This window comes from Neomonachus schauinslandi, chromosome 14 (assembly GCF_002201575.2).
Source record: "Neomonachus schauinslandi chromosome 14, ASM220157v2, whole genome shotgun sequence".
In the NCBI taxonomy this organism is placed as follows: Eukaryota; Metazoa; Chordata; class Mammalia; order Carnivora; family Phocidae; genus Neomonachus; species Neomonachus schauinslandi.
The window spans coordinates 4698154-4710478 of record NC_058416.1 but is presented as its reverse complement, the minus strand read 5'-3'; the positions used below and the strand labels follow the sequence as shown (position 1 = coordinate 4710478).

Genomic DNA, 12325 nt, shown 5'->3' with positions numbered 1-12325 from the left:
CTGCGGGGAGCCTGCTTCTCCCTCTCCCACTCCCCCTGCTTGTGTTCCCTCTCTCACTGTGTCTCTCTCTGTCAAATAAATAAATACAATCTTAAAAAGAAAAAAAAAAAAGAGCCCATCAAAACAGATTCCTAAAAAACACTTTTAGTGTCTGTTCTCCACAGCTTATCAAATGCTGGCTGAAGTCCACTTAGTTTTAATGGAAATAAATTACACTAAATCAATTTTCCCAATAAATTCTAGCACTTCTCTCACTGTGCAGTATCTAGTATTCCTGACCCGGATGGCAGTTTTCAGGAGCAAAATATATTTAACTGAGATTTATAATGCAACACTATCCACTTCGTCTTCTATGACTATCTTAAGTGATGTTAATAATGTTGTCCTAATGCCTATAAATAATATTTCATGATATTGTTCAAATTAGTACAGAGATGGTGGACTGATTCTCCAAACATCATTTCAAAGTGCATAAAACCTAAATACTACATTAGAAATATCTGGTGTCTATCATGATACCATATGAAATTTGGGGGATTTATCCAAATAAAGTTACCATTTAAAAAAGGAAACATGCTTCTAAAATACCTTCAGTAATATAATCATGGAAAATTATTCATGTGTTATTCTTCGTAGCATTAAGGTTATTTTCAGAATACAGTGAGACCTGGCTTTATCATCACCAAGAAGCCCAATGCTCTCACATTCCCAGCACAAGGAGAAACCTAATCAATGAAACAATCCTCAAAGAATCAGCCCCACAGAGCAGAAGCTAAAACAAGGTCCCGGGTTACAAAGTTGCAAAAATGTGTCCGTGTCCAGGGAAGCCATGAAAGAATGTTGTCGCACCATGACAACACCTCCATCCCAAGGTCACATGTGACCTGTGAGAGAAACCAGGGGTGGAACCCCAGCACACAGGCTGGTAGGAACAATGATGTGGTAAATGCCATGGCAACGTCAAAGGATGCTGGGCAGCGAAGCAGGCAGTCGAGGGCAGGCAACCGACCTGAGAAGGCAGCTACGAGCTCTGTACCTCTCCATTGGCCGTGCCTTTTATGTAGGTGCACTCACTTGCTCAGGAGGTCAGGATGCTACAGCAGGCAACGTCTGGCTTTTAGGAGAAAGTGACTAATGGCCAGAAGAGTGAGCAGGAGAGACTTGTAATGCATATGGACTCAGCACATAGCTCCTGAGGACAGAGCCCCTGAGTAAGGACTCCGTCCACATCAGCAAGGTGACACACATGGATCTGACTGAGGCACTTGACAGTGAAACCTTCTGCTCTTCTTCACAGCAGCCGTGCATGCTAAATACTCCTTGCCATCATCACCACCCCCTTCCACACACGGGAAAGCTGAGGCATAGAGAGACTAAGCTACTTGCACAAGATCACACATCCCCGTCAGTTCAACAGAAAGGCGCATAAACATAAGATTTATTACCTTATGGCCTAATGTTTAAACTACAGTTACTGTACCATTTACTAAAGAAGATATAATAGTTGTATAAATGTTTGTGTTAAAATGGTTAAAACGAAAAAGCTCAAAAGGTTAGCCATCAATCACCTAGGAATTTTGTTAACTAGAATACTCTTCTCTGTTACAGACAACCAAGGTATGAGGAACCTAAATTTAGATCTAATCATAAATGTTATAAATCCATTCTTTTTCTATTCTATAGTGATCCAGGATGCAAGAGAAGTCTTTAAGATGCAATCAAATTAAAATACGCTGATGGTATTTTTAAATTACAAGAATAATGGCAACTAGTATTTATACATAAGATGTTCTCACCCAAAGGTTCTGTTGAATTAGTACTTACCCATTTTTGGAGGGGGTTTTAGACCGGTCCATAAAAACTGGCGTCACACCACACAAATCTAAGGTTGACAATGTGGCTAGCTGTGGCCAATTTTTGCCATACCACATAATCGTCACTGATGAATCATTTATGGAAAGGTCAATGTGCTCCATGATGTACTCTTTTCCATTTTTTTCTTTCAGTACAATTACCCAACCTAAACCAGATATTCTGGAGAAAGAAAAGCTAAAAATGATTGCCTCATTGCAGGAAGAAAAAAATGCTAAGGTCAATTTTACATATCATCTCTAAAGTATCTAGGTCCTAAAAAGTCTAAGTTGAAGGTGCCTGACATAAATTTTTGGTTCATCAATGGTCCTCTCTATAGAGCTTTTCTCCTCACCTCACAAACATTCATTGAACACCTACCATGTTCTCGGAACTAGCAATACACAGACAAGACCAAGTTCTGCCCAGAAGGAAGGATGCTCTGGATGCTACTGCTTTACTACACCAGATTACTAGGTTATTTCTGCTTTTCATAAAACCTTCAGACCATTTATATGGAATAGGGAAATACTATACAGCTAACAGACACACAGGAACACACAAATGTCTCAAGACGGTCCCTCACAGTATAACCGCACATACATCCTTATACACACAATACCCTGAGCTTACACCATCCTTCTTTTTACAGTGACATGCACATAAATGTTAAATGGGTCCCTCAAGTAACCACCATGCGCATGGCTCAGGAGGGTGCCGTGTACCTGAGGGCCTCTTTGGTTTTGACTGGAAGGCCTGTGTAAGGGTTGACAGGCTGGAGAACCTGAGCTAGCGCTGCTTTTACAGATGCTCTTTGTTTTGAGATATATTCTTTCTTCCAATATCCAGCTTCTTTATCCTCAACCGACAGTGAGTTCACAGATACAGCGGTCGTCTCTGCTGAGTTAACTTTCCAGTTAGATCTTTTAGGTGAAAATGCAGTTGAATAGATTCTGATCCAAATAAAACTGGGGGAGAAGAGGAACTACTTTAACTAAGACACATTGTCATGTCCCTGCAGTAGCAATATATTACCTTAGAGATGCATGATCGTTTTTAAATAGCCCGGGTCCATGAATAAATCAAACTGAACATTTACAGTCGCTCATGTGTTAAAGTGAACTGCAGTTCGAGGTAAGTGTTTCAGATTCATCAACCCCAGAAACACGTACTAAAAGGAAAAGCTTGTTTCCCAGGGTCAAGTTAAAATGAGTGATCTCTTGGTATGTGGCATCATCCAAACCACTGCCATCCTACAGCAATAATGGAATAACAGATTATAGAAAAATAACAAGAAATATACAAGGTGATTCCTATCGTGTTATTTTAAGTACACACATTTTTAAAAGACTGGAAAGGAACCATATATACAAGCACACACGGAGAAATGTCAGCAGCAATGGAACTGTATGTTATTTTTGATTTCTGTTTTAATTTTTCCACAAGGAACACATTATGCTTGCACAAAGAGAAGAAAGTGAAAAAACTCACTGCATAATGAATGAAAAAAATGAAGAAAAAAACAACAACAGTTAGTATTTTTTGAGCACTGTGTTAAGCATAATTTGAGCCCTTTGTAAACGTTAACTACTTTAATCACCAACAAACCCATGAAGTAGCTACTATTATTGTCCCCACGGAACAGACAATGTAATGAGGCCCCAGTGCAAAGATCTGGCCCAGGCCAGTCTGTGTAAGTCGAGGACACGGTAGGCCCAGGGTTGTACCCACGCAGCCTCAACCAGAGCCCACCCACCCACCCCCTGGGCTTCTCAGCCTCCTCAGCAGCACAGAAATGAACTCGAGGAAACCAAGAAATTTATCCAAATGCAGAGAGCCCATCAGCCACCAGGTTGACTCCAGCTTCAGCTCTGAGCCACAGCCTGTGCCCCTCGTGCCCATCACGCTCCGAGGCCCAGGAGAAGTCCCAGGAACAGTGGCAATGAGCAGGCTGAAGGGAGCCCAAGGCACCTCTCTCCCAGCCACTGCTCTCCTTCAGGGAAAGAAAGAAGCTTCTCTTGGGGGAAACTGAGGCGGGGCTAAAATCAATTTCCTACAGTGGAAGGTGAGCTTTACATAAATAAACGTAATGATGTGCTAATGTATGTCTCCACATTTCTGTGTAGTTCGGTGTGGGATGAGCTGGCCAGTGGCCAAGAGGAGCGGGGAGAAGGCACGCCCCGCGCCTGTCAGCCGCTTGTCACCCCAGAGCAAGGGGCACCTCGCAGACGTTCCACTTGCACACGGGTCTCCCCGATGCAGGCAGTACACGGACTTCCCAAAAGACTCACCCACAATCTGACCCCTACCAACGCTCTTGCTAGTAAGCACTCTGAAATCATTTCTCACCCCACAGAATCCTTTCACACCAAGTTTTCTACCCTCAGGTATTTATTTCCTCAGTTCAGAAACGTCTGGCCTTTCATACGTGAGCTAAGAGTTGCAAAATGATGATGATTTGAGTCCATGTAGGTAAATCTGACACTGTTTCCCCAAAATCCCTTGAGTAGGCACTTTTAAAAACTCCCTTTACATAAAAGCTTGTTCATATTTTCTTCAAATTTATTTTACTCATCATTTTACTCCATAGAAGTGTTCCCAAATTTCTCACGTGGGCACCACAGAACTGCAGCTGAGTCTATTCCTGCCCACGCACCAGTGCTCCCAAACTACTAGAGCAAACGCTGCGGGGAAGGGGGAGCAGAGCGCAAACCCCAAACCCCGCACACCTTCAGTTAGAGTTACACCTAACGTCTGTATGAAGAACCACTTTCACACACGTCAGCTTACCGTATTTACCAAAAGTGAAGCCTAAAAAGAACATTTGATAGAATTAAAATCCTGTGCAGATTGTGCCGCTTGATTATCTATAAAATACAAATGTCAAGTATAAGATGCTTCTAACAAGTACTTAAAACCCAAACACAGTCATTTCTTGATCACCCTTCCTGTTAAAAAACTAAGGTGGATTTGAGGACAAGAGCAGAGTTAGCCATTCTGACTACCAGTCAGGCACAGACAAACTTCAAACAAGTTGTTGACAAAATGGGGCCAATTTAATGTTCTGATAAACCATGTTAATATGCCCTTTATGAAGTCTAACTATAAAATCAGACATGACTCTTAAAAATAAAATTCAACATATGCAGGGGCACCTAGGTGGCTCAGTCGGTTGAGCACCTCTTTTTTTTTTTTTTTAAAGATTTTATTTATTTACTTGACAGAGAGAGAGAGCACAAGCAGGAGGAGTGGCAGGAGCGCCTGACTCTCAATTTCGGCTCTGGTCATGGTCTTGGGGGGCGTGGAATTGAGCCCCTCGTCAGGCTCCATGTTCAGGGTGGAGTCAGCTTAAGATCCTTTCCTTCTCCCCCACTCCCCGGCTCGTCCTTGCGCACACATTCGCTCTCTCTCTTTAAAATAAATAAAATCTTTAAATAAAAAATAAAATAAAATAAAATGTAATGTATGCGATTAAAATATTTCTTATAACAAGAAAACAAACACAAGGATAATTTAATCAGAAGCTCAGATTTTTAAAGGACAACTCCCAAGAAAGTGGGATGGGCACATAATTAATAATAAAAGTATGCAAGGAACATTACTAGAGGTATGGCCCCAAATCCACTTGAAGGCCCAGTGCCTGCACTATCTGGGCCTGTGAAGGTCAGTGGGGAGAGGTGATATTTAGAGAAACTAAGCAATTTATAATTTATCAGCTTATTGAGTAATTGGAGCTCTATCCTTAAACAAAGTAAGAACCCTTCAAGGAGCTATAATTTTGATATTTAATTGACCTCTTTCATGAAAAATGCCTTACTGCACTTTGCTTTAGTGAATGTCTTCACCTCTTACTAAGAGTCATTAAGAAAGAGATACAAAAATTGTTCTACATCCATTCTAGTACTGTCAAGAACATGCGTATTTCCCTTGAACCCACAATGAACCCACTTGTGTGCCTACTGACACAGACAAGAGATATATTCTTCTATACAGGAGACAACAGCTGCACCAATAGTAAGTTTGATCTTTTTCAGTTCATGCAAAGATATTCCTTTTTTTTTAAACATGTAAATGCAAATCACTGGAAATACCCATTTGACCACTTAAAGCATTAGACATATTACATCTATTCTAAAAACACTTTCAAGGGCGCCTGGGTGGCTCAGTCGTTAATTGTCTGCCTTCGGCTCAGGTCATGATCCCAGGGTGCTGGGATCAAGCCCCGCATCAGGCTCCTTGCTCAGCAGGAAACCTGCTTCTCTCTCTCCCCCTCTGCTTGTACTCTCTCTCTCTCTGTTAAATAAATAAATAAAATCTTAAAAACACTTTCAAAAGTAACTCTTTTACGTTTAAAAAAAATGGTTAAAACAGTCTCACTAGTTTTCATGACTTCCATCAAAACGCCATCAAGAGACAAGAGAGAGATTTGGTTTTCTCCTTACTTGTCATTGGCCAGATGATAAAAGCGCCTATTCACACATCCAGCACATAGCAGGGTCACAGCATCCAAGTAGGAAAAGATCTTCAGCAAGATTTCTGAAGGCATCCTGGGAGAGGGGAAGAAATCAGAGAAGCGGGCAAGCATTTGAGCTAAAAGTTACCCAGAAAACAACAGGTGTTCACCTCCAAACAGAAGGTGACCAGCACCCCTCCTGTACGAGAGGCAAACTGTACCCTTAACTTCCACTGGTTTCTCAACTGAAATGTCTGCTATCACAATCCTCATGACCTAAACGAATCCAGAGACCCAAGGTTATGGGAAGCTAACATCCTTGGCGTGTTATTCATATTCACACACTGTGAATCCACAGGCAGAATTTCCCCACCTCCCTCATGAAAGTATGCATCATTCTTTGGGGAGATAAAAGGAAGTAAGAGAAAAAGAATGCATTCTTAGGTATTCATTAAAAATAACACAGAATCCTCCTCCTCGAAAAAAAAAATAAATAAAAAGGAACTGGAATAGGAAATATCCACTTATTTTTCACCTAACCCATACCGCTCTCACGCGCCCTCTTCCTGCACGTCCTCACACTTGAAACCTTCCTCTGGGGCTTTAAGGAGACACCAAGCCCCATCAGATTTTCTGAACTCTCTTTTCCTTTCTCATTTATTGCCTAAATAATGACACTGATCTGGATTCTCAATACCCCATGAATTTCTATGACCTTACACTTTTACAAAACAACTATCAGAATCTGAACGTGTCCAGAAGGCCTTACCAATGTGAGGAAGTCAGGAATGGGCACGTTTGGGCACGTTTGGACCTAAGGCTGGAAGAAAGTAAGCCAGAGAAGATGAGTGCGGGGAGGCCTGGGGATAGAGAACTGAGGCAGTAAAACGCTTTGGCCAATTTAAATGGCTTGCCCCTATTCTCCACTTGTGATTTTAACAATTTTAAATTTTTAATTTAATTTTTTAATTTTAAATTAAAATTAAAAATTAAAAAATCAGGTTATCAAATGTTTCCATAGGGAAATAATCAGTCCCAAGATTCTGATAATACTGAGAAAGAATGAAGTAGATCCTCAGAAAAGATGATGAATGGAAGACTTGCCTGATCTGTGTCACTAGTCGAAGCTACCCCTACTCAAATCCTTCAGAGATATTTAACCAAAGACTCCCTGCTTATTTAAACAAGCGGTTTTGCTCAGGGATTAATTAAATCCCTCCTGCCAAATGAAATTCCTTACGTTCAGAGTCAATAAATTAGATGCTTTTAGTGACAAAATGTTGCTAATGCAGAGATGGTACAGTTGGTGACCATTTTGATTACCCATTGCACATAGTTTTCATATTTTGATTCAACTGTTTCACAGAAATTTAGTTATTATTTTTTTTAAATAATTATAATTCAAAAAAATGTAAAGCTGGGCTTAAAGAAAATATTTCAGAAAGGTATCTGGCAAATCTTACCCAGGAAGAATTATTTAATTGGATTAAAATCCTATTCAAAGGCCATTAGAGAGGTTCACCCTCCTACCCAGCAGACTAACATAATGAAAGGGGGGCTCTCCCTGTACTTCTAACAAAAGCAGAAAACCCCCACTTTATAGTTAGAACAGTAAAAATCAAAGACATTCCTACATACTGTTCACGAGATTTCCTCGAAGCCAGTACTATCACTATCCACACTGCCACTGGGTCACTTTGTGTGGGATTCTAATTATTTCATACTGCAGCGGACGCAAGTGGGGGGAGGATGGTGAAGGAGATGGGGCAAGTGAGAGGCAGGACCATCCTAGAAGCTCAAAGTGTCAGAGCACAGTGTCTGGTACAGAGAAGGTCCCCGAACATTTGATGGATGGATAAACTGAATCAATATTCGTTCTATTTCCTAGATCAGATTATTGTATATAAACTGAATCAATATTCGTTCTATTTCCTGTATCAGATTATTGTATATAAACTGAATCAATATTCGTTCTATTTCCTGTATCAGATTATTGTATCACAGATCGTGTTCTCAGACTAGAAGGTTTAAAACTTAAATTGCTGTCCTTAATTCTTTCTTTTTTAGTTTTCATTGCTTTTTTCAGCACACACTTTTTTCATTTCTTCTTTCAGTACACTCTGAAAGCATGTACTCTGTTAGCCGAGTTATAGTATCAAAGCCCAAAACTTGCAATCAGGTAACTTATGTTTGGATCTGAATTTTGCAATATGCAGACTATGTGAGCCCTGCTTCACTCGCTGTAAATGTCTGCAGTGACCCCAGGAGCTCAGGGCGCCACACAACACGTCGCGGAGAGCTGGTGCCCCAGAAGCATCAGCACAACAAAAATCCGCACACATCTCCACATCAATGTCAAATAGTTCAAAAAAAGGATCCTGCAGAACCTTTCCAGGTCAAAATGGGCTCCCAAAGCACTGAAAGCTAAGAGACCCAGAGACCTCTGGAGTTTTTAGAAGAACACACTTTAATCTCCTTTCCACTGTTTCAGGGTCTTTATCAACTAGAACGTGAATAATTTTGAAGAACTTTTATTTTTTTTTTTTATTTTTTATTTTTTTTTAAAGATTTTATTTATTTATTTGAGACAGAGAGAATGAGAGACAGAGAGCGTGAGAGGGAGGAGGGTCAGAGGGAGAAGCAGACTCCCTGCCGAGCAGGGAGCCTGATGCGGGACTCGATCCTGGGACTCCAGGATCATGACCTGAGCCGAAGGCAGTCGCTTAACCAACTGAGCCACCCAGGCGCCCCATTTTGAAGAACTTTTAAAAAGGAAAATTTACTTGTCACTTTTAGTTCACTTCATAAACCTAGTCTAATAATGACAGTGGTGACAGGCTGATGACTCACAGCAAACTCTCCATGTTGTACTTTCTTCCCACGCAATTCTATTCTCAGCTCAGAACAGCAGCTTGGTATGTACAGCATTGGAACTTTCTCTAAGAACCCCACCCCAAAGCCCCCCAGAAGAGCGCCAATTACTGCGACTCACCTCTCCAGAGACACAGGATGCACAGTGGAGGGCTGCTCACAGCGCCCTCCCCGCCCAGGGCACTGCTTCAGGGTAGTCCTTCCCGCACACCTGGCGCTTGGCCCCCTTCTGAAACTAAGATGGAAAAGTCAAGTTATACGGACAGGTGACCTGTGCAGTCCCCTCTACAAAACCATAAAGGGTTCATAAACTCCAAGAATGACTCATTGTAAAATTTCATCTCGGGAAACAGAAAGGAAAGGAGGAAGGAAGGAGAGAAAGAAAGGAGAAAGAAGGAAGGAAGGTAAGAAGGAAGTAGGGAGTGGGGTGGGACAGCGAAGGGACTGAAACATACCATGTGTCCTGAGTAAGTAAACCTGAAAACTGGACTTACTCTAATGTGTTTTAAACATAAGATGAATCACTTCTGGCCTTTTGGCTAAGATCAAGTGTAGTAAACAATAAGATTAAATATTTGCTTTTATAGGCTGTCAACATATCAAAGAGGTGCTATAAAACTTATTTACTGGAATAAAAGGAAAAAAATAAAATGTTATCAACTGGCCGGCTTCAACAATAGCAGAGACCTAACAAAAAACAGCATCAATCAAGTAAGAAAAACTTTAGATTTGTGAACCAGAACTGCCCACATAATCTACAACTTTGCTGGTCATTGAGGGATGATAACTGGCTCCAACCCTGGCTCTGACGATCACAGCCACAGAAACACCAAATACTCATCCTCCACTTTTTTTCACATTTTAAGTATCTCACGTTCAATGGAATATATTTAACTGGCCATCTATTTTTTATTTTAGTGGTACAAAAAATAGTAAATCTTACAGTCAATGGCTTTTAAGATTCAATGAAATAAGGTATCATATTTTATGCAGTTAGTTCTTTTCAGAAGTTCCTAAAATAAATTTTTATTAAAACCAGCCCTCAAAACCAGCACTGCTCCACAGCAGCTTGGTGTGGATCTGAAACCTACCCAGAAACCCAGGAAGGCATGGAGCCCACAGCCTTCAGTTTCTAGGCAGCAGCTCCCAGACAGAGCTACTGCTGGATACGCTAGTTCTCTTGGAAAGGCTTGGAAGCCGCTTCTTTACCGCACGCGCACACACACACACACACACACACACATCAATTACTGACCCGCCTCCCACCCAGCATGTGACGAAAATCTAGAGTATAGGTTCCACACGCCCAGTTCACCAATATGCCATTGCTCTGAGTATGTACTTTGTTCACCAAGAGTTTAGCACCCCCCATTTTTCCTACCAAGCCGATTCCCTGGATATACTTGGACTAACAATCAAAAAGGATATGGGCAACAACTGGGGGCAAAATGAGGGTCACGAGAAGTTGGAAGGAAGGGCAATAATCTCTCTGGAAGTGGAAGAATGAAAGCTCCAGGGATGGATCTGAACAGAGGATGGTCCTAGATCCCAAGCACAGCCCCGCCCATAGGAGGCACAGGGAGCGCATGGCCCACAACCCAGCAGAGCCTGAAAACCCCATGGAAAAGGGGAGCCACGATGTGCACGTCCACAAGCACTCAAATTGCCTGATGATTCCCCATGGGCTTCTGAGCAGCCAGAGAATTAGTTTGTCCTCCCTTTCTAGGTTTTCCTCTTCAGAAACAGCATAATGGCTGGTCATGATAAGCCCTCAATAAACATTAGCTAGCATCTGCATGCTGGCACCTCCACCTAGGAGAGGAGGGACATGGTAAACCTTTCCAGATCCTGGAGGGTAACAAATTCACCAAGGTAAGAAACGCTGGCTACCCAGGCCTCTTCATGCCCGCTTCAGCAAAAGACATTCAACGTGCCAGTGAGTTCTTGGGAATGCAAAGAAGTTAGGCAGAACCAGTGGTACCCAGTCTGTGCCCAGCAGCACAGGAAGGGGAGGGACAGCGGGCAGAAGAGACCCTCATTTGGAAAGCTCTACCATGCCCTCCCCCTTTATCCAGAGAACTCCACCTATACAACAGATTTTTGTATTTCTGTTGAAAGTATTATTTAAGCAAAGATTTCCACAACAGAAAAGCTTCAACTCCACTGACCTGGCTCTAACACAGTAATAATGAGAAGTGAAATACAATTTCCTAATTGTGTTAGTGTCCTAGGGCTGCTTTAACAAACTGACTCAAACTAGGTGGCTTAAAACAACAGAAATTTATTTTCTCAGTCCTAGAGGCCAAAAGTCCAAAGTCAAGGTGTTGGGAGGGCCATGCTCCCTCCACAAAGTCTCTAGGGAAGAATCCTTTCTTGCCTCTTCCAGCTTCTGGTGGTTGCTGACAATCCTTGGTGTTCCTTAGCTTGTGACAACTAAGATGACCAACTCTAACCTCTGCTCCATCTTACCCAGCCATCTTCCCTGTGTGTGTCTCTATCTCTTCTTATAGGCACGCCAGTCACATTTGGTTTAGGATCCATCCTAACCCAGTGTGACCTCATCTTAACTAATTACATCTGCAAAGACCCCATTTCCAAATAAAATCACATCCTAGGGTTCTGGGTAAACGCGAATTTGGGGAGCACCATTCAACACAATACACAATTTTTAAACATATACATTTTTAAATGATTTAAAAGCACTCCTTATTTTAAGTCGTTAACTTCTTGTAAATTCTGTACCCATCTGTATTACATAGTCAAAGATCAAATATCTTTAGTTGACAGTGGTTTCTAACACATAAGCTTTAAGTAAAAGGCATTTCTATTACTCCTCCATCAAATAATACTATCTGCCGGGATTTCCCAGCCAGTGACCCTTGGACCCCTGCCAGTATGAATGGTCATCCAAGGAGTCTGGGGGTCTGTATATACACATTGTATGTGAAAACTGAGGAAAGCTTCCTTAACTTAAATGAATACTGCTGGGGTCCTCAAATACACATTTGTTTAAAAGCATTAGTAAATTGGGATATCTGGGCAGCTCAGTTGGTTAAGCATCTGCCTTCGGCTCAGGTCATGATCTCAGGGTCCTGGACTGAGCCCCGCATCTGGCTCCCTGCTCAGCGGGGAGCCTGCTTCTCCCTCTGC

General features: G+C 41.8%; 1 protein-coding gene across 1 annotated transcript in view; it reads right to left on the bottom strand.

Annotated features, from left to right (window-relative positions):
* The window catches only part of FBXO15 (F-box protein 15), a 41899-nt gene extending 32523 nt beyond the window's left edge, over positions 1–9376 (bottom strand). Inside the window, exons 1-4 of the mRNA XM_021686251.2 lie at positions 9297–9376; positions 6294–6398; positions 2577–2819; positions 1825–2034 (exon numbers count right to left, since the gene is read on the bottom strand). Of these exons, the coding sequence (XP_021541926.2) occupies positions 1825–2034; positions 2577–2819; positions 6294–6397 (557 nt within the window). The 5' untranslated portion in view covers position 6398; positions 9297–9376. The remainder of the gene's footprint in view (positions 1–1824; positions 2035–2576; positions 2820–6293; positions 6399–9296) is intronic.
* Positions 9377–12325: the final 2949 nt, after the last annotated feature.